Source organism: Oncorhynchus tshawytscha, linkage group LG02 (assembly GCF_018296145.1).
Source record: "Oncorhynchus tshawytscha isolate Ot180627B linkage group LG02, Otsh_v2.0, whole genome shotgun sequence".
NCBI lineage: Eukaryota > Metazoa > Chordata > Actinopteri > Salmoniformes > Salmonidae > Oncorhynchus > Oncorhynchus tshawytscha.
Window position 1 is genome coordinate 72,100,900 of NC_056430.1, and position 22,441 is coordinate 72,123,340.

The following is a 22,441-nucleotide window of genomic DNA, read 5'->3' on the forward strand; positions in this document are numbered from 1 at the left end:
TGGCCTTGTATTAGTGGAGACCTCAGCCCTGACTGTGGGGTGGGGAGGCAGTCTCTCTCTCTCTCTCTCTCTCTCACTCACTCACTCACTCACTCACTCACGCACGCACACACACACGCACACACACACACACACAGGCCTGTGTGTGTGTGTGTGTGTGTGTGTGTGCGTGCGTGACTATCTGAATTGTCTACAGCCTCACTCTCTTGTTGTTCTCCAATCTGTCCTTCTCTCTCTCTCTCTCACACACACACACACACACACACACACACACACACACACACACACACACACACACACACACACACACACTTTTTGAGCCAATTTGCTAAGCAGGAAAATGATCCTGCAGCAACATTTTTGTTAGGGCAAAACAAGTCAGAAATGTCTAAGTGGAAATTGCAAACTTTAGAATCCTTTTAAAAACCACAAGTTGGCATTTCCTGATCAAATGAAGATCCAAAATCTGTAATGGAGTGGGGAGATGGAACTACTGCAGGAGGATGAGAGAACTATACAGGGACAGAAGATGACAGCAAGAGGATGTATTGTGAAAGATGATTCATTTGGACAGATGAAGGAGAATGAATAGAGTGTGTTGCTTGTATATTCTTCAGGTTGTGTTCATGTTGAGAGAAACTGATAAATCAAATAGGACACTCGATCAGGGCTTCTCTGATCATATTACTCCAGTGCTAGCCTCTCTACACTGGCTTCCTGTCAAAGCAAGGGCTGATTTCAAGGTTTTACTGCTAACCTACAAAGCATTACATGGGCTTGCTCCTACCTATCTCTCTGATTTGGTCCTGCCGTACATACCTACACGTACGCTACGGTCACAAGACGCAGGCCTCCTAATTGTCCCTAGAATTTCTAAGCAAACAGCTGGAGGCAGGGCTTTCTCCTATAGAGCTCCATTTTTATGGAACGGTCTGCCTACCCATGTCAGAGACGCAAACTCGGTCTCAACCTTTAAGTCTTTACTGAAGACTCATCTCTTCAGTGGGTCATATGATTGAGTGTAGTCTGGCCCAGGAGTGTGAAGGTGAACGGAAAGGCTCTGGAGCAACGAACCGCCCTTGCTGTCTCTGCCTGGCCGGTTCCCCTCTTTCCACTGGGATTCTCTGCCTCTAACCCTATTACAGGGGCTGGGTCACTGGCTTACTGGGGCTCTCTCATGCCGTCCCTGGAGGGGGTGCGTCACCTGAGTGGGTTGATTCACTGTTGTGGTCATCCTGTCTGGGTTGGCGCCCCCCTTGGGTTGTGCCGTGGCGGAGATCTTTGTGGGCTATACTCAGCCTTGTCTCAGGATGGTAAGTTGGTGGTTGAAGATATCCCTCTAGTGGTGTGGGGGCTGTGCTTTGGCAAAGTGGGTGGGGTTATATCCTTCCTGTTTGGCCCTGTCCGGGGGTGACCTCGGATGGGGCCACAGTGTCTCCTGACCCCTCCTGTCTCAGCCTCCAGTATTTATGCTGCAGTAGTTTGTGTCGGGGGCTGGGGTCAGTTTGTTATATCTGGAGTACTTCTCCTGTCCTATTCGGTGTCCTGTGTGAATCTAAGTGTGCGTTCTAATTCTCTCCTTCTCTCTTTCTTTCTCTCTCTCGGAGGACCTGAGCCCTAGGACCTGAGCTCCAGGACTACCTGACATGATGACTCCTTGCTGTCCCCAGTCCACCTGGCCATGCTGCTGTTCCAGTTTCAACTGACCTGAGCCCTAGGACCATGCCCCAGGACTACCTGACATGATGACTCCTTGCTGTCCCCAGTCCACCTGGCCATGCTGCTGCTCCAGTTTCAACTTCCACCTGACTGTGCTGCTGCTCCAGTTTCAACTGTTCTGCCTTATTATTATTCGACCATGCTGGTCATTTATGAACATTTGAACATCTTGGCCATGTTCTGTTATAATCTCCACCCGGCACAGCCAGAAGAGGACTGGCCACCCCACATAGCCTGGTTCCTCTCTAGGTTTCTTCCTAGGTTTTGGCCTTTCTAGGGAGTTTTTCCTAGCCACCGTGCTTCTACACCTGCATTGCTTGCTGTTTGGGGTTTTAGGCTGGGTTTCTGTACAGCACTTTGAGATATCAGCTGATGTACGAAGGGCTATATAAATAAATTTGATTTGATTTGATTTGATTTGATTTGATTCTCTGTCACGTCTCTTCCTTTCCCTCTCAATATCTCTGTCTACTTCAATGAAATGTTGAGTCACAATATTTTAAAATCAGGACAATTGCGACACTGGGAAAAGGGAGAGAGGGACACTAAGAGAGACAAGAATGATAAAGTGAATCGATGAATAACGTAGTGACTCAGAAAGAGAGTGAGCGAGTTGTCATTGCTGAGTGAGAAAAAATAACTAGGAGAGTGGCGGCCGCTTCATATACAGTTAGTGCAGGCAGCTTGATTTTAATTCTCTCCATCTTTTGGGATTGCTCCTAATTGCAACACAGGGCATTAGAGACAGTACCTTATCCCATCATGTAAAACTGAACAGCATAATGGGAAACACGGTCCTAAAAACCACGGATTGGAGCAGAGAATAATGGAACAGAACAATTGAACAGAACAATGGAAGTGGATCCGTGGGCCAGTCGCAATCAGGGGCTGTGGCACCACGTCAACAGATTAGCTATCTCCCAAGCTTCTTAGCAAACGGTTGGTAAGAGTGTGTGGGTCTTGGCCAGAAGGGACAACAGGTTATTTTAGAAATTAGCATAATTTTTGCAGCAGGTTAGGAGAATTAACGTAGCAGGTTGGGAGAATTAACGTAGCAGGTTGGGAGAATTAACGTAGCAGGTTGGGAGAATTGGGTTACATTTGGGGAAATGGTTAGGGTTAGCTAAAATGCAAAAAAAATTGAAATAATCTCTATTCTTTAGAGCCATGACCGAGTGGTGCCAACTGGTCGTGGTGGAGGATCCAATGAACTGGAAGACAACTGGGTCTACTATAGGCTCACTAGCCCCCACACTCTTACAGGAAGTTTACAGCCCTCACTGGTCATAACACCAGTAATCAATCAGTCATTCACTTGGTTGACAGGAGGTTTGGGGAAGTATAGGCCATATATACCATATAGGCTACTGGGCTGTGTATAGGGTGTTTACAGTCTTCTGGTGTTGAAAGAAAGGTCAAGGTACCACTTTAAACAAACTACAACTTATAAAGGCTTGATAGGGCATTCATGAAGTCTTGGTAAACCCTCGATAAGATGAACCTATGCTTCAGAATATATTTATATTTCTTTCATCTGAATGTTTAAAAATCTGTAATACACGAGATAAATGTTGAATGAAGTGGGTACCAGAAGTGAGAAATGATATCAGGGAGCAGACTCCTCTGGGCAGCTTGTTTCACAGAAAGCAAACTGCGGTCTAATCCCCCAAACACAATGCAAGGTCATTATCATTCAACCCCAACACACACACACACCGGATACACACCGACACACCAACACAGACATACACACACCGCTTAACTCCACACAGTAGAAAGCTCATTAGCCAGTGGAGTAGGATAATGAGAATACGGTCCAGTATTGTGTCCAATAGAACACACATTGCAGCAGTGTAAATGAATGACAGAATAGCACGGACTGTGTGTGTGTGTTTGTGTGCGTGTGCGTGTTGGCAGCAGTGTACATGAATGACAGAATAGCACGGACTGTGTGTGTGTGTTTGTGTGCGTATGCGTGTGTGTGTGTGTTTGTGTATGTGTGCGTGTTGGCAGCAGTGTACATGAATGGCAGAAATAGGAGCGACGTGTGGGTGTGTGCATTGTTTTGTGTATAATCGGTCTACCTGCACCTGTCAATGGCTCACTGATCCACCCTAATAGGCCATTCAGTAGGAAAAGAGGGACAAATACAGCGCAGAGTGCATAACGGACCAATCACATTCTCTTATTTTCTCCGTTGCGTATTGAGGCGAACACAATGGATTCCGTTCTGGCTCTGAAATGGACATGCATGACGCGGGATGACATTTCTGCTGAAGTCAATTGTTCAGAGGCTGGATACTGTATCTGGAAACCTGTTTGGCAGCGTAACAAATGGCAGCTTGTTCCCTATATGATTCACTACCTTTGACCAGAGCCCTATGCACCTTAGTTAAACATAGGGTGCCATTTGGGACGTAGACTTTGCATCTTAAAAATCAAGCTGTTTGTCCTATACCGGGACCCAGAGTGAGAGGTTAGGGGAGGTTTAGAAGGGAGAGTTAGAATAGATTACTGGAAATGGTGTTAGAATAGATGACTGGGAATGGTGTTAGAATAGATTACTGGTAGTGGTGAGGCCTCATATGACCTATTGGGACCCAGAGTGAGAGGTTAGGGGAGGCTTAGACAGGAGAGTTAGAATAGATGACTGGTAATGGTGTTAGAATAGATGACTGGTAATGGTGTTAGAATAGATGACTGGTAATGGTGTTAGAATAGATTACTGGTAATGGTGTTAGAATAGATTACTGGTAGTGGTGTTAGAATAGATTACTGGTAATGGTGTTAGAATAGATTACTGGTAGTGGTGTTAGAATAGATTACTGGTAGTGGTGTTAGAATAGATTACTGGTAATGGCGTTAGAATAGATGACTGGTAATGGTGTTAGAATAGATTACTGGTAATGGTGTTAGAATAGATTACTGGTAGTGGTGTTAGAATAGATTACTGGTAATGGTGTTAGAATAGATTACTGGTAGTGGTGTTAGAATAGATTACTGGTAGTGGTGTTAGAATAGATTACTGGTAATGGTGTTAGAATAGATTACTGGTAGTGGTGAGGCCTCATATGACCTATTGGGACACCGAGTGAGAGGTTAGGGGAGGCTTAGACAGGAGAGTTAGAATAGATGACTGGTAATGGTGTTAGAATAGATTACTGGTAGTGGTGAGGCCTCATATGACCTATTGGGACACCGAGTGAGAGGTTAGGAGAGGCTTATTTTTTTATTTCACCTTTATTTAACCAGGTAAGCCAGTTGAGAACAAGTTCTCATTTACAACTGCGACCTGACCAAGATAAAGCAAAGCAGTGCAACAGAGACAACAACACAGAGTTACACATGGAATAAACAAGTGTACAGTCAATAACACAATAGAAAAGAGAGTCTATATACAGTGTGTGCAAATGGCATGAGGAGGTAGGGCGATAAATAGGCCAAAGTAGCAAAGTAATTACAATTTAGCAGATTAACACTGGAGTGATAGATGAGCAGATGAGGGTGTGTAAGTAGTGATACTGGTGTGCAAAAGAGAAGCAAAGTAAATAAAAAACAATATGGGGGATGAGGTAGGTAGATTGGGTGGGCTATTTACAGATGGACTATGTACAGCTGCAGCGATCGGTTAGCTGCTCAGATAGCTGATGCTTAAAGTTAGTGAGGGAAATGTAAGTCTCCAGCTTCAGCGATTTTTGCAATTTGTTCCAGTCACTGGCAGCAGAGAACTGGAAGGAAAGGCCAAAGGAGGTGTTGGCTTTGGGGATGACCAGTGAGATATACCTGCTGGAGCGTGTGCTACAGTTGGGTGTTGTTATCATGACCAGTGAGCTGAGATAAGGCAGAGCTTTACCTAGCATAGACTTATAGATGACCTGGAGCTAGTGGGTCTGGCGACGAATATGTAGCGAGGGCCAGCCTACTAGAGCATACAGGTCGCAGTAGTGGGTGGTATAAGGCGTTTTGGTAACAAAACGGATGGCACTGTGATAGACTACATCCAATTTGCTGAGTAGAGTATTGGAAGCTATTTTGTCGAGGATCGGAAGTCGAGGATCGGTAGGATAGTCAGTTTTACTAAGGTAAGTTTGGCGGCATGAGTGAAGGAGGCTTTATTGCGAAATAGGAAGCCGATTCTAGATTTGATTTTGGATTGGAGATGTTTAATATGAGTCTGGAAGGAGAGTTTACAGTCTAGCCAGACACCTAGGTATTTGTAGTTGTCTCTTGTCCACATTGTCCACGTTTAGACAGGAGAGTTAGAATAGATGACTGGGAATGGTGATAGAATAGATTACTGGTAATGGTGAGGCCTCATATGACCTATTGGTAAGAGGTTATTACCCAGAGTGAGAGGTTAGGGGAGGCTTAGAAGGAAGAGTTAGAATAGATGACTGGTTATGGTGGGGCCTTGATAGATGATTGACCCAACAACCTGAAGGGAACTGAGGTATTGATGCTGGGGTTGTTTTCATGTTGCGCTTGCACTCACACACAGCATGTAGGGACAAACGCACACACGCCCACACGCACACACACATGCACACAGGATCACGGTTCATACAACTCCCCCACATGACTCTATAGGCTTCATGTTCCATCTCACCCACACACATCTCTCTTGCCATCTGAGAACTCTATCTCTTTGCTTCCTCCATCTTTCTTTCCCTTTCCAGCCTCCTCCTTTTCATATTTACATATCTGGTGCAGTAATGTGCACCAAATCCCTTATTTCCAAAACATCTATCACAATAACTTCTCATCTATTCTCCATCAGTCCCCCATCCCTCCATCTCTCTTTCTCCATCCCTCCCTCCATCTCTCCAGTCAGTTCCATCCCCCCATCCCTCTGTTCCAGGTTTAGCCTGTACACAACCTCACACTACCTACCCCATGACCAGAGCATTTTGGCTTCATCCGTCTATTCTATCCCTTCCCTTTTTTCAGAGGCTCAGAAAATAAACATGCCTACCTCCCTCTGTAGTTGTCCTTATATATATATATAGAAATGTATAAGCATGGGGTTTCCATGCCAACCGTATCAGCCTCATTCAGCCTACAGTTCTGTGTTCACTGTGTGTGTGTGGGGGGGAGCAAGTGAGAAGTAATTACTAAGAAAAGAGAGAAAACAGTCGTATATATGTCTTCAGTTTTCATCTCTTCACATCTCTCTCTCTCTCTCTCTCTCGCTCTCTCTACCTGTCCTTCCCTCTCTCTAATAGGCCTTTAACATGTGTTTTTTCCCTCCTGACTTGTATTGTTGTCCTGGGCATGTGTCTCATCGTCCCTGTCAGTCCCTGTCAGTTCCTGTCAGTCTCAGTGTTGGTGCCCTCTGTCTATCTGTCAGTTTTTAAATAGGGTAATTATATGTTGAGTAGAATCCTCTTCCTCCCTCACACCCACACACATATTCTGGATAATTTCATAACCCTATCTCTCTCTGTGTTACACATTCTCTCTCTCCATCTTTCTATTTCTGATTCTCTATTCCTTTCGGCCTCTATTTACTATCTTTTCTGTGGTTCTTTTTGAAGTGTGCCTATTGCTGTGGTCTTGCCTTTCTCTCTTTTCAAGAGAACCATTTTCCGTGAATTACCTTTTTCTCTCTCACTTTCCTCTGAGAGGCTTGTTTCTCAGATGAATGTCTGTTTGCAAACCCCAAGCTGACCTTTGCTAACAGCCTCAGACCTTTGTAAAAGACCATCTCACAGTCAGTGGTTGTTTGAATTCAATCCTGTTTGATTTGAGTTGTTTTCATGTGATCCATTAAACCGAGTTCAGGGGGTTCACAGAGACACAGATGTATTTTAGTCTCCCTCTGATTTTGGTCACAGTACTAAACAGGTACATAGAAGACATCGATATCTTCTAAGGACGTTTGAAGTCTTCAAAACTGTTTTTAATTGTTACCTGACTAAATCCATCATGTAACAATTAACTCGTTGTTATATTTTAATTTAATTTGACCTTTATTTATACAGGTTTTTTCTCATTGAGATAATATCTCTTTTCCAACTCATTAGGATCTGGGGCACCACGAGAGCGGTTTTTAAAGAGTTATCATCTCCCGAATTAAACTCTAAAAGGTCTTTACCAATCACATTTGTATAAACAGTCAACTTATTAATCATAACCTTGTATTATATCAACATTGTGAATAGTCGTAATCTCCTTGCATCTGCAAAAACCTGGGCCTGACTTATGATTCAATACTTCACAAATTGGTTTAATTATTTATTTACTAGCTAATTAAATGGGAACACAGAATAAACGCTTTGCATCGGTTATTGACTGGAGATGTAATACACTGAAAACAGATCCCTAGCAGAATGTCAACAACATTGATGCTTGTTAAAGAAGAGATGGAGAGGGAGAGAGAGAGGGACAGTGTCACATTCTTATCTGTTTCACGTGTCTTTGTGCTTGTCTCCACCCCCCACCAGGTGTATCCTATTTCCCTCCATTATCCCTTGTGTATTTATACCTGCCTTTTCTGTTTATCTGTTGCCAGTTTGTCTTGTCCCACCAAGTCCTACCAGTGTGTTCCCTGTGCTCTAGTTTTGTTTTTCCTAGTCTTCTCAGTTCTGACTTTTTTGCCTGCCTTGACTTCCGTTTTGACTGCCGCGTGTACTATAATAAACTCTGAGACTCGTACTATCCGCCTCCTGTGTCTGCATCTGGGTCTTAGTCTGAGCCGTGATAGTACGAACTGGCCATGACTGACCCAGCAGGCTCGGACCAGCGCCGCAAGGCTCTCTACTTCCAAGGAGCCACCATTGGAAGACATGGGGAGTTGCAATGCCTTATGGAGAGACTCCATACCATGGCAGAACACCATGACCATGTGTTCGACACATTGCTGGAGCACTGCAGATTCCCAACTAGGCAGCAAGTCACTACAGTAATTCCCCAGACTCTCAGCAACCCCGCCACCAGCGGCATTTCTTCCCAGCCTACCCCAGTGTCCCAAGAACCTCGCTTACCTCCTCCAGAGGCACTACGCTGGAGATTCTGGAACCTGCCGTGCGTTTCTCTCCGAGTGCTCCCTCATCTTCAACCCGCAGCCTTCTTCGTTCCCCTCGGACCGCTCAAAGATAGCATATTTGATAACGCTGATGTCCGGGAGGGCACACGCCTGGGCTAAGTCGGTGTGGTAGTAACAGTCCACCATTTGCCTCAGTCTGGAGGAGTTTGTGGCGGAGGTAGGTGAATTGTTCAATTCTCCGATGTCCGGGAGAGAGGCTGCTCGTAAGCTGCTCCAACTACGGCAAGACTCCCGTAGTGTAGCAAACTACGCAGTGGATTTTTGCAAGTTGGCGGCTGAGATTGCCTCAAACCCGGGAGCCCTGCTAGACGAGTTCCTTCAAAGATTATCAGTGATTAATGACAAGCTTGCTGCCCGGGAGCTGCCCATGGACCTAGACTCCCTCATCTCCTTGACCAGAGCCCAAGCTACTGGGAAAGGCTAGATTGTCTCCAGATGAAAGTTTATGCAGGTTGAGCACCAGGAGCTGTATGTATTGCGAAACTACAGGACACAATATTTCCACCTGTCCATTAAAAAGACCCGGCTCATCAGTAAGTACAAGTTCTCTGGTGAGCCATACAGGGATTTTCCAATCTCCCATTACTCGTACACATCTCCATACCACCCTGTTATGGGGTGACCAGGCCAAATCTCTCCAGGTGCTCATTGGCACTGTGGCCGACGAGAGCTTTATCGACACACCATTGGTGTCAGAGCTGGGAATCTCCAATCAACTCCTCTCAATTCCCATGGACTTCAGAGCGCTGGATGGGCGCTCTATTGGCAGAGTCACCCGCAATACGGTTCTTATCAACCTACGAATCAGGAAATGTATGCAGTTCCTGCTCATAGAATCTGTCGACGTGGTTTGGGGGTATTCGTGGCTCCAGAAGCACAATCCCCTGATCGACTGTGCTACTGAGTCTATCGTTGTTTGGAGATGGTTCTGCCATGCACAGTATCTTAAGTTGGCAAAGTCTTCCCCGGGACGTCTTCCTGCAGGCTTGGGAGAAGCCTTGGAACTCTCAGCCATTCCTGCAGAGTACCTGGAGTACCTGGTCCGGGAGGTCTTCAACAAGGACCGCGCTATGTCTCTCCCCCACATTGACCCTATGACCGTGCCATTGACCTTCTCCCAGGCACTACACTACCTCGGGGATGGCTTTACTCCCTGTCGAGTCCGGAGACCAAGGCTATGGAGGAGAACATTGAGGACTCTCTCACTGCAGGTGGTATTTGTCCATCTGCCTCACCCGCAGCCCGTGTATCGACGACCGGGGCATAAATGACATTGTGGTTAAAAACCGTTACCCTCACTCATCTCCTCGGCTTTCGAACCTCTTCAGGGAGCGACCATCTTCTCTAAGTTGGACCTTCAGAACGCCTACTATATGGTTTGCATACAGGAAGGAAATGAGTGGAAGACTGCAATTAACATGGCTAGCGGGCACTATGAGTACTCGGTTATGCCATTCGGACAAACAAACGCTCACCCTGTGTTCCAGGCCCTGGTCAACGATGTGCTCCAGATCATGCAGAACCGGTTCGTGTCTGTCTACGACAGCCTTGTCTTTTCCCATTCAGCTCAAGAGCATGTCCTCCACATCCGACAGGTCCTTCAGCGTCTCCTGGAGAACCAGCTTTTCGTTAGAGCAGAGAAGTGTGAATTCCATTGCTCCACCATTTCCTTCCTAGGATATGTCAGCGCTGCAGGACATATACAGATGGATGCAGACAAGGTAAGAGCAGTGGTGGATTGGCCTCAACCACATCCAGAGTGCATCAGCATCGTTTCCTGGGGTTTGCGAACTTCTACCGCAGCTTCATCCGTGGTTACAGCACCCTGGCTTCCCCCCTCTCAACACTCACCTCTCCCAAGGTTCCATTCACGTGGTGTCCAGCAGCTGACCGGGCTTTCTCAGACCTCAAACATCGATTCACCACAGCCCCCATCTTAATCCATCTGGACCCATCCTGTCAGTTTGTGGTGGAGTTCGACACCTCGGATGTCAGGGTGGGGGCCGTCCTGTCCCTCGCGTTCTGACCAAGACCAAATTCTGCACCCCTGCGCTTTGTCTCCCATCGTCTTACCCCTGCTGATAGGAACTATGATGTGGAAAATCGAGAACTCCTCGCCTTCAAGATGGTGTTGGAAGAGTGGAGGTACTGGTTGGAGGGCGCAAAATATTACATCAGAATGTCTGATGCACTCTCACATTTGTATAGCTCCGCTGCTACTCCGTCTGACCCCGAGTCCATACTCCCTATCTCCTGTCTAACGCCTGCAGTCATCTGACGTATAGAGAGCCTTGTCCATAAGGCGCAGCATTCCCAGGGGGGTCCGGCTAACTGGATGTTTGTCCCAGACTCCGCTGTTCCCCAGTCCTGGAGTGGGCACATTCCTCGAGACTGACCTGCCACCCAGGCTCCTGTCGGACCCTGGCTTTCATCCGACTACGCTTTTGGTGGCCTTCCATGGTTCCTGATGTCTCCGCATTTGTTGCCGCCTGCACTGTCTGTGCACAAAATAAGACTCCGCAGTAAGCTCCAGCTGGCCTTCTATAGCCACTCCCTGTTCCTCACTGCCCCTGCTCCCATATATCCCTGGACTTTGTTAGTGGTCTTCGTCCGTCAGATGGCAACACCACGATCCTAACAGGGGTGGATAGGTTTTCTAAAGCCGCCCATTTTATTCCCCTTCCCAAGTTGCCCTCAGTCAAGGAGACGGCCCAGCTCATGGTGCAGCACGTCTTCCGGTTCCATGAACTTCCTGTCAACATGGTCTCCGATCGTGGTCCTCAGTTCTCGTCCCGGTTCTGGAATGCGTTCTGCACCCTCATTGAGTCGTCGGCCAGCCTGTCCTCTGGTTTTCACCCCAAATCTAATGGCCAGCCGGAGCGAGCCAATCAGGACCTTGAGGCGGCTCTTCGTTGCCTCATCCCTGCCAATCCCACCACCTGGAGCCAGCAACTCATGTGGGTGTAATACACCTGTAACACCCTTCCCTGCTTGGCTACTGGGATATCAGCCCCCGGAAGAAGTCAGCATACCCTCTGCCCAGACGTTCATTGGCCTCTGTCGCGGTACCTGAGCCTCTCTTCTGAAGACCACATCCAAGTATCGGCGACAGGCGGATCGCCACCGGACCCTGATCCCCGCTGTTGGCTCGGTCAGAGGGTATGGCTTTCCACTCGGGATCTGCTTCTTAGCCCCTCTGCTGTTCATCTTTTGTTGCTCCGCACCCTCCGTATACATCTCACTTTTCATGTGTATCAGATAAAACTTCTGTCTCATAGCCCTTTGTCTCCTGTTTCATTCTTAACCCATCATTTATACAGCTTGCTCAAAAGGGGCAGTTCCGGCAGGCTGGCTCTATGTTAGATTGTTCCAGTATTAGTTTGGGAACGTGTTAGAGTTTCAGCGGGGAAAAGTCTGTTGAAACAGAGCATTAATTGGGTGAATCTTGAGAGCGCAGACCTTGTTAACACCAGGGTGAGAAGGGGTCTGATTGAAGTCATTCATTGCAAACCTGATCTGACCTATTTGGATTTTCATGGACGGTCATGACAATGTCCAACTAACTCACACAACCCAGGCAGAAAAGCCACTGCCTCGGTGGCTCCATTTTGATGCTCAAGTAAACGAAGTAGATGAGAACTGATGTAGACTCTCCAAAAGCAAGTCAAAATATCCTCAAAGAAAGACAAATCACCCCCTAAAACTCAGAGACTTCTACAAGACTTCCCATTATGTTCAGTGGCCTAATCTGATCAATAATTTCTAAGCCTGGATAGATAAATCACATTCACTAAAGTATTTATATGGTTCATTGGTCTGTTATTACTGGGTACGTTACAATTCAAAAGTAGGTTTCACCACATCATCAAAATACATAATTACAGCTGGTATGATGCATTTAGCTTCATATTATGCAAAACGCAGCATCATATGATTCAAAAATGTAACGATGTGTGCTATAGTTGCGAAGTAAGTTCAGGGAGTGAGTGTTTTAATAAATAAACAGAATATAATACAAAACAAGAAACACAAACAACGCACAGACATGAAACAGAAAGAGAAACAATGACGCCTGGGGAAGAAACCAAAGGGAGTGACATATATATTGATTTGATTTGATTTGATATATAGGGCAGGTAATCAAGGAGGTGATGGAGTCCAGGTGAGTCTGATGACGCACAGGTGCGCGTAACAGTGGTGACAGGTGTGCACCATAATGAGCAGGCTGGTGACCTAGAGGCCGGAGAGAGAGCACAAGTGACAGTACCCCCTCCCCGGCGTGTTCGGCTCTAGCTGCAGGACGCCAACCAAAGGGAGGATCCCGGGGATCCGGAGCGGACCGGTCGCCTCCACTGAGGCGCAGAAACCTAACGAACCGGCTGAGGCGTAAGAGCCTGATGAGCCAACTGAGACCTCTCTGGTTGCCTGGGTCGAGCAACAGGAACCTGTTCACCCGCTGAGGCATGAGAGCCTATAGAGCCAGCTGAGGCATGGGAGCCTATTGATCCCGCTGAGGGATGGAAACCCGTTGAGCCAGTTGAGGCAGTCATTCTGTAACGATGTGTGCTGAGAGTTGGGAAGCAAGTCCAGGGAGTGAGTGTTTTAACACATTTTAATAAATAAACACAACATAATACAAAATAAGAAACACGAACAATGCCCAGACATGCCACAGGAACAGAAATAATAATGCCTGGGGAAGGAACCAAAGGGAGTGACATATATAGGGCAGGTAATCAAGGAGGTGATGGAGTCCAGGTGAGTCTAATGACGCGCAAGTGCGTGTAACGATAAGGACAGGTGTGCGCCATAACGAGCAGCCTGGTAACCTAGAGGCCGGAGAGGGAGCACAGGTGACAAAAATGCATCCTACCAGCTGTATTTATCTATTTAGAAAGTTATATATCTTGAAAACTTGACTGCTGACATGCAAAACATTTTGGGACTAAATCAACAATGGACTAATAAAACAAATGCCAAAATATAGTTTTGGCCTGGAGTTTTCCTTTAAATCACATCTGACAAAGCTCTTATTTGACTTGCCAAACGTCTCATTGTCTCAAACAGCGAGTCTTTTCAAGGTTGAGTAGCCTCGCTATCACCCTATTCCCTATGTCGTCCACTACCTCTGACCAGGGCCCAGAGGGCACTATCTAGAGAATGGTTCCATTTGAGAAGATTCACATGCTGTAGGAAGCCAATTAACAGCTGAATCAATCATTTCCCTGCTCTGCGTGATTTTAATGGCTCTACTGTACCTATTGAATATTGAAAGTAACACTGCCTTGATCGGCTGTGTAGCTGAACAACGCAGCTTGAGGAAGACTTATTGAGTTGAAACATGTTGCAGTTATGCGCCCTGATGTATTGTAATGTGTAGGCTGATGTGCTCCTACTTACATGTGTTTATCACTTGTAAATCGTCTCTCTAACGTTTTTGAAATGCGTTGGCCGCCTACTTGTCTTCTTTTCTGCGTCTGTATAGCTGCCATTCAATAGAAACATTCTGTGTCCTTCTATTTCTGTGGTCTTGCCCAGCTGTGCCTTAATGCGCTTCAGGAGGTTGGTCGCCCCTCATACAGGAACATGCATAGATATAGTACAGTATGCCTGTTGCTAGGTGATGAGAAACCTTGTTTGAGATATACAAAAGTCAACTAGTTGATGAGAAACCTTGTTTGAGATATACAAAAGTCAACTAGTTGATGAGAAACCTTGTTTGAGATATACAATAGTCAACTAGTGGATGAGAAACCTTGTTTGAGATATACAAAAGTCAACTATCACCCTTGGACCAGGAGCTAGCTTTCAGTCGAGTAGTTGGTGTGACTAAAAACCAGGGCTCAACACCAGCACTTGGATAGAGAATGCATGCATGTACCCAATGTATAGAGAACTATAACAACTAGTGTCAGGACCCTGAGCATTTAGTGAGCTTCACAGAGTTATTTCTACCTACTGTCCTGCATTGTACTAGTGGTGGTGTCATCATATCAAATCAAAGTTGATTTGTCATATACTCCAAATACAAAGAGAAATGCTGACTTACAAGCCCTTAACCAACAGTGCATTTTGTCATTACACTGTATACATGTGTATCCAACCAGCTGTAACTATTATATGAACGGCATCACACTATTCAATAGATAGGTGTCTGAGGTTGTATGTACCACAGTGGAAATGGATGTGCATTAAAGGTGGTGTTCCATACCTTGGCAGCCATGACCATGGAGGAGCCTCCTCGGATGCCCAGGATGGGGATGTGTGTCTGGGCAGAGATGAAGTCCAGGATCTGGGCGATGGCCTCCTGGTCTGTGTCGTCCCCGAACACCACCCCCTGCAGCCAGGTGTTGGTCATCAGGGTGCAGATGCGGTTGATGATACTCTTGGGGTCCGTGTCGTTCATGGTCTCCAGTTGGACTTTGGTAGGGTGGGGAACATGGAGGAACTCCTCTTTCTCCACGTAGGTGGACGACACCTCGCTAGAGTTGCCCACCAGGATGACGGCGATGCTAAGAGAGGAGGCCACTTTGGGAGGTAAGGGGGGCACAGGGGGCCGGGCAGGGGATACTGGGGGGTAGTAAGGGGAGTAGTGAGGGGGGATGAGGTTTGTGCCCCTCTGGCCTCCTTTCTCGCCTCCTGCTCCTCCCGTCCCGGGTGCACCTCCTGGTGCTCCTCCGCCCTGGCCAGCTCCGCCCCTCCCAGGCGACCGCGCCGACTCGCAGATGGGCAGAAGGAATAGGGAGAGGAGGAGGAGAGAGAGGGAGAGAGGGAGGGAGAGGGAGGGAAGGGCCAGGCGAGGTTGCTGATGAGGGGAAGAGCTGTGTTCGGGAGGAGGAGGGGGGAAGGAGGAGGTGACGCGCCTGTCCTGGAGTGGGGAGGGGGAGAGGAGGCTGACAAGCATCGTGGAGGAGTGTAAATGCAGTACCTGGAGGGAGGGAGGTAGGGAGGGGGAGAGAGAGAGAGAGGATTAATATCATGTACAGTAAATATGATAATACCAGCAGGAGATGGGACTGAAAAGAGGTACTGTATCATAATAATACCATGACTGCTACAACCGCACACAAAGAAAACAGGATCAAATGACGCACATAGAGTATTGTTCACATGGTGAAATGCTATAAATTTAGATAAAATGTCTAGTGACGCTCAACAATGCTTAATCCACCACTCTATTCTAGTGATTTCCTTAGAGGGACCTTGTGGCAGACATCAAAGACAGTTTGTAGTGTGTGTGTGTGTGTGTGTGTGTGTGTGTGTGTGTGTGTGTGTGTGTGTGTGTGTGTGTGTGTGTGTGTGTGTGTGTGTGTGTGTGTGTGTGTGTGTGTGTGTGTGTGTGTCCGTGCGTGCGTGCGTGAGAGCGTGTGTGCGTGTGTGCGTGTATGTGTGCGGTGAGGAGACCGACAGCGCCGGGTGTGTTTTGACAGATTGACGGGTTCTGAGCTTCATGGACTGGCTGCCAGGTTAAGTGACCATCAGACACTCACATACTGAGACTGATGCTTATTCTCTCCCCTGTGCTCTCTAGCTCTCTCCATCTCTCCTTCTGTCTCTCTCAGTCCATCACTCTCTCTCTTTCTCTCCTGCTCTCTTTCTCTTCCGCTCTCTCCCTCTTTCTATCTATCTATCTATCTATCTATCTATCTCTATATCTTTCTTTTTTTGTTTTTTTGTTCCTTTGAACAGTATCTGCCTCTCATTGCCATTAACCCCTCTTCCCACCAGTCTTATTCCCTCCCTCCCTCCCTCCCTCCCTCCCTCCCTCCCTCCCTCCCTCCCTCCCTCCCTCCCTCCCTCCCTCCCTCCCTCCCTCCCTCCCTCCCCTCCCTCCCTCCCTCCCTCCCTCCCTCCCTCCCTCCCTCCCATTCCCTTTAGCCTCTTTGAAGTCAATTGCAGACCTATTATTTCCTGCTCCTTTTATAAACAGCAATGCAGAGAGAAATAGGGAGAGAGAGAATAGAAAGAGAGGGAGGGAACAGTCAGGGAGAAACACAATTAGTCACAGCTTGATGTGAAACATTTGGTTTCTGACTCTGTGTGTGTGTGTGTGTGTGTGTGTGGGGGGGGAAGTCAAATGACAACGACAGAGCATTTTCATTTATATAGAGATAGAAATGGGTATCCTTAATGTGGCTATACTTTAATGCTTTTATAAGAGGCAGATGGAGAGAAACACAAAGAGAAAGAAAGAGAGATAGGGATTGGGAGACAAAGAGATAGTGAGACAGAGAGAGTTAGGGACTGGGAGACAAAGAGATAGAGAGACAGAGAGAGGGACATCCAAAGGGGGGCACAGAAGAGGGAGATGAGAGTGAAAACAGGGAGAAAACAACTAGGGAGAAGTAAAGGAGTAGAAAGCAGAGAGAGGAGGAATGAACATGGTGAGCGAGAGAGACGAGAAAAACCGGGGAGAAAGGGAGGAGAGAGAAAACAGAGAAATGGGGAGAGAAATAGGCAAAGAGATATCAAAGGGGCCAGAGGGAGAGCAAAGCAGAGGGGTGGAGGGAGAAGTAGCAGAGGAAAAGGGGGTAGCTAATGTAGTCTGTTACTACAAATGTCCCATCTAAAAGCATAATTAGTGGAGGTTTGTCAGGCCTAATTGCAGGTACACATGCTAATTGTAAACGGGCTCAATCCTCAGTGAGGTTGGACACTGCTGGGAGGAGAGGAGAGGGAGAGGAGGAGGAAGAGAGTGGGAGGAAAGCAGAGAGAGGAGAGGGGGAGGAGGGAGAGGAGGAGGAGGAGGAGGAGGAGAGTGGGGGGAAAGCAGAGATAGGAGAGGAGGAGGAGGAAGAGAGTGGGATGAAAGCAGAGAAAGGAGAAGGGAGGAGGAGAGTGGGATGAAAGCAGAGAAAGGAGAAGGGAGGAGGAGAGTGGGACGAAAGCAGGGAGAGGAGAAGGGGAGGAGGAGGAGAGTGGGATGAAAGCAGAGAGGGGAGGAGGAGGAGTAGAGTGGGATGAAAGCAGAGAGGGGAGGAGGAGGAGTAGAGTGGGATGAAAGCAGAGAGAGGAGGAGGAGGAGGAGAGTGGGATGAAACAGAGAGAGAGGGGAGGAGGAGGAGAGTGGGATGAAAGCAGAGAGAGGAGAGGAGGAGGAGGAGAGTAGGATGAAAGCAGAGAGAGGATGAGGAGGAGGAGGAGAATGGGATGAAAGTAGAGAGAGGAGAGGAGGAGTAGGAGAATGGGATGAAAGCAGAGAGAGGATGAGGAGGAGGAGTAGAGGGGATGAAAGCAGAGAGAGGATGAGGAGGAGGAGGAGAATGGGATGAAAGTAGAGAGAGGAGAGGAGGAGGAGGAGAGTGGGATGAAAGCAGAGAGAGGGGAGGAGGAGGAGAGTAGGATGAAAGCAGAGAGAGGATGAGGAGGAGGAGGAGAGTAGGATGAAAGCAGAGAGAGGATGAGGAGGAGGAGGAGAATGGGATGAAAGTAGAGAGAGGAGAGGAGGAGGAGAATGGGATGAAAGCAGAGAGAGGATGAGGAGGAGGAGTAGAGTGGGATGAAAGCAGAGGGAGGATGAGGAGGAGGAGAATGGGATGAAAGTAGAGAGAGGAGAGGAGGAGGAGAGTGGGATGAAAACAGAGAGGGGAGAAGAGGAGGAGTAGAGGGGATGAAATCAGAGAGGGGAGAGGAGGAGGAGGAGGAGAGTGGGATGAAAACAGAGAGAGGAGAGGAGGAGTAGATTGGGATGAAAACAGAGAGAGGAGAGGAGGAGTAGAGTGGGATGAAAGCAGAGAGAGGAGAGGGGGAGTAGAGTGGGATGAAAACAGAGAGAGGAGAGGAGGAGTAGAGTGGGATGAAAACAGAGAGGGGAGAGGAGGAGGAGGAGGAGGAGGAGAATGGGATGAAAGCAGAGAGAGGAGAGGAGGAGGATGAGAGTGGGATGAAAACAGAGAGAGGGGAGTGGAGGAGTAGAGGGGATGAAAACAGAGAGAGGAGAGGGAGGAGTAGAGGGGATGAAAGCAGAGAGAGGAGAGGGGGAGTAGAGGGGATGAAAACAGAGAGAGGAGAGGAGGAGGAAGAGAGGGGATGAAAGCAGAGAGAGGAGAGGGGGAGTAGAGTGGGATGAAAACAGAGAGAGGAGAGGAGGAGGAAGAGAGTGGGATGAAAGCAGAGAGAGGAGAGGGGGAGTAGAGTGGGATGAAAGCAGAGAGAGGAGAGGAGGAGTAGAGTTTGATTAAAGCAGAGAGAGGAGAGGAGGAGTAAGAGAGTGGGAGGAATGTAGAGAGAGGTTTGGAAGAGGGGGAAGAGAGTGGGATGAAAGCAGAGAGAGGAGGAGGAGGAGGAAGAGAGTGGGAGGAAAGCAGAGAGAGGAGGAGGAGGAAGAGAGTGGGAGGACCGTAGAGAGAGGTGAGGAAGAGCAGGAAGAGAGTGGGAGGAACGTAGAGAGAAGTGAGGAAGAGAAGGAAGAGAGTGGGAGGTAAGCAGAGAGGGGAGGAGGAGGAAGAGAGTGGGAGGAAAGCAGAGAGAGAGGAGGAGGAGGAACGAGAGGGAGGAAGAGAAGAAGAGAGTGGGAGGAAGAGAAGGAAGAGAAGAGGGATGAAAACAGAGAGGAGGAGGAGGAGGAACGGAGAGAGTGGGGATGAAAGGAAGAGAGTGGGATGAAAACAGAGAGAGGAGAGGGGAGGAGTAGAGTGGGATGAAAACAGAGAGGAGAGGGGGAGAGAGGGGATGAAAACAGAGAGAGAGGAGGAGTGGGATGAAAACAGAGAGGGGAGAGGAGGAGGAGGAGGAGGAGAATGGGATGAAAGCAGAGAGAGGAGAGAGGAGGAGGATGAGAGTGGGATGAAAACAGAGAGAGGGGAGTGGAGGAGTAGAGTGGGATGAAAGCAGAGAGAGAAGAGGAGGAGTAGAGTGGGATGGAAGCAGAGAGAGGAGAGTGGAGGAGTAGAGTGGGATGAAAACAGAGAGAGGAGAGTGGAGGAGTAGAGTGGGATGAAAGCAGAGAGAGGAGAGGGGGAGTAGAGTGGGATGAAAATAGAGAGAGGAGAGGGGGAGTAGAGTGGGATGAAAGCAGAGAGAGGAGAGGAGGAGTAGAGTGGGATTAAAGCAGAGAGAGGAGAGGAGGAGTAAGAGAGTGGGAGGAATGTAGAGAGAGGTTTGGAAGAGGGGGAAGAGAGTGGGAGGAATGTAGAGAGAGGTGTGGAGGAAGAGGGGGAAGAGAGTGGGATGAAAGCAGAGAGAGGAGGAGGAGGAGGAAGAGAGTGGGAGGAAAGCAGAGAGAGGAGGAGGAGGAAGAGAGTGGGAGGACCGTAGAGAGAGGTGAGGAAGAGCAGGAAGAGAGTGGGAGGAACGTAGAGAGAGGTGAGGAAGAGGAGGAAGAGAGTGGGAGGAAAGCAGAGAGAGGAGGAGGAGGAAGAGAGTGGGAGGACCGTAGAGAGAGGTGAGGAAGAGCAGGAAGAGAGTGGGAGGAACGTAGAGAGAGGTGAGGAAGAGGAGGAAGAGAGTGGGAGGAAAGCAGAAAAGCAGAGAGAGGAGGAGGAGGAAGAGAGTGGGAGGAAAGCCGAGAGAGGAGGAGGAGGAGAGTGGGAGGAACGTAGAGAGAATTGAGGAAGAGAAGGAAGAGAGTGGGAGGTAAGCAGAGAGGGGAGGAGGAGGAAGAGAGTGGGAGGAAAGCAGAGAGAGGAGGAGGAAGGAGAGAGTGGGAGGAACATAGAGAGAGGAGGAGGAAGAAGAGAGTGGGAGGAACATAGAGAGAGGAGGAGGAAGAGGATAGTGGGAGGAACATAGAGAGAGGAGGAGGAAGAAGATAGTGTGAGGAATGTAGAGAGAGGAGGAGGAAGAAAGTGGGAGGAACGTAGAGAGAGGAGGAGGAAGAGAGTGTGAGGAACGTAGAGAGAGGAGGAGGAAGAGAGTGGAAGAGAGTGGGAGGAACATAGAGAGAGGAGGAGGAAGAGGAGGAAGAGAGTGGGAGGAACGTAGAGAGAGGAGGAGGAAGAGGAGGAAGAGAGTGGGAGGAACGTAGAGAGAGGAGGAGGAAGAGGAGGAAGAGAGTGGGAGGAACGTAGAGAGAGGAGGAGGAAGAGGAGGAATGTAGAGAGAGGAGGAGGAGGGACGTAGAGAGAGGAGGAGGAGGAAGAGGATGGGAGGGAAAATAAATGGAGGTATACACAACACAGATGGAGCTGGTTGGAGGAAGAAGAACAGCAGCAGCAAGAAGATATCCAGCGAGGGGGAGGAGGATGGGTGCTGAGAAGATGGAGGGATGATTAGGATGATAAAAGAAGAGCTGAAGATGAAGGGAGAAGAAGAAAGAGTGATGAAGCACACAATGAGAAGGAAGGTTAGAGAAGATGGCCAGTGAGAGAAGTCGGAGAGGAAAGTATGGGAGAAAAGAGTGAGATAGTGAGAATGACAGAGACAGAGGCAGGGCAAGGATGAAGAAAGAGGGAGATAGAGAGATAGGGAGAGGGAGAGAGAGAGAGAGTCAGAGAGGGAGAGACGGAGAGAGAGTTTCCATGGCAACAATTCAAATATGCCTCCATGTAGCACCCTGATGGACAAGGAGATACACACAATGTTTGCTTATTATTTTCTGTGTATTTGAGTATTTTGAAATAATGTGGCCAGAATCAACTAATTACTGTATATTGGACGTATTTGAAAGTATTCCCAATTAACTTCCTATAAATAGCTTACTATTTGAAAGTACTTTAAATACGTATTTCAAATAAATACGTATTTCAAATAATATACAATATACAATAATATACAATATACATACATAATACTTTCCAAGTGCATTTCCAAATGCATTCCAATACTACAGGACTTGTCTTTTCAAATACAAAATATTTGATTACTTACTTCAAAATGTATGTGAAGGTAATTGAGATATTTGAAATAGTATTGTAACCCAGGTCTGCATACACATGCGCACACACGCACATGCGCGCACACACACACACACACACACACACACACAGAGCAACCAGTTTGACTAAGAGAGAGAGAAGAGAGAACTACCCTGACATTTAGGGTAATCAGCCCTACACAAAAGCTCAACCGTCATTAATAACTCCAAATTAATTACAAGAAACGGAGAATGTCAAGAGCCATCCAACGCAATGGATCATTTGCTTTCCTCACAGACGGCAGACAAATCTAGACTGAGCACTTAAATATGCTGTCGTATGTCCTTTACATACTACTTTACACTGCAATTACAGTAACAGAGACATTAACGTGGAAGGAAAACTGTTTAAGTGATTATTCCATCCACATCCGTTCCCACACAGAGGATTTAACACACACAGATACACACAGACACAGACAGACATACACACAGCAAGTGTATACGGTAGCATGTATCTAGTACACAGCATGGACAGGTCCAGTGATGCTTAGCTATAGACCATCAGTCTCCACCACACACACGTCTACACTGAGCCCCTCTGTAAATCAGCTCCCTGACTCTCTGCCCAATGAGATGGCACACACTCATGAGCGCCAACACACACACACACAAAGAGAGAGAGAGAGAGAGAGAGAGAGAGAGAGAGAGAGATGTTTCATTGGGCGTGTAGTCACAGTGCGGGGCCTTGGGGTGAACTGGCCCGTGTCAATAAGACTAGCGGCCGCGGCGTTTGCTCGGACTCGCCTGTTACTGTCATCACACTTAACATTTACAAAGAGCATTGATCGAGGAACTCACCCCGCCTCAAACAGCCCAAACGA

The 22,441-nt window shown here is 47.7% G+C and overlaps 1 protein-coding gene across 1 annotated transcript in view; it reads right to left on the reverse strand.

The window, feature by feature from the left end:
* LOC112222182 (glutamate receptor ionotropic, NMDA 2B-like) overlaps window positions 1-22,441 on the reverse strand; it is a 136,081-nt gene that overhangs the window by 86,947 nt on the left and 26,693 nt on the right. The window contains 1 exon segment of the mRNA XM_042304084.1: window positions 14,976-15,692. Within this exon segment, the coding sequence (XP_042160018.1) occupies window positions 14,976-15,692 (717 nt within the window).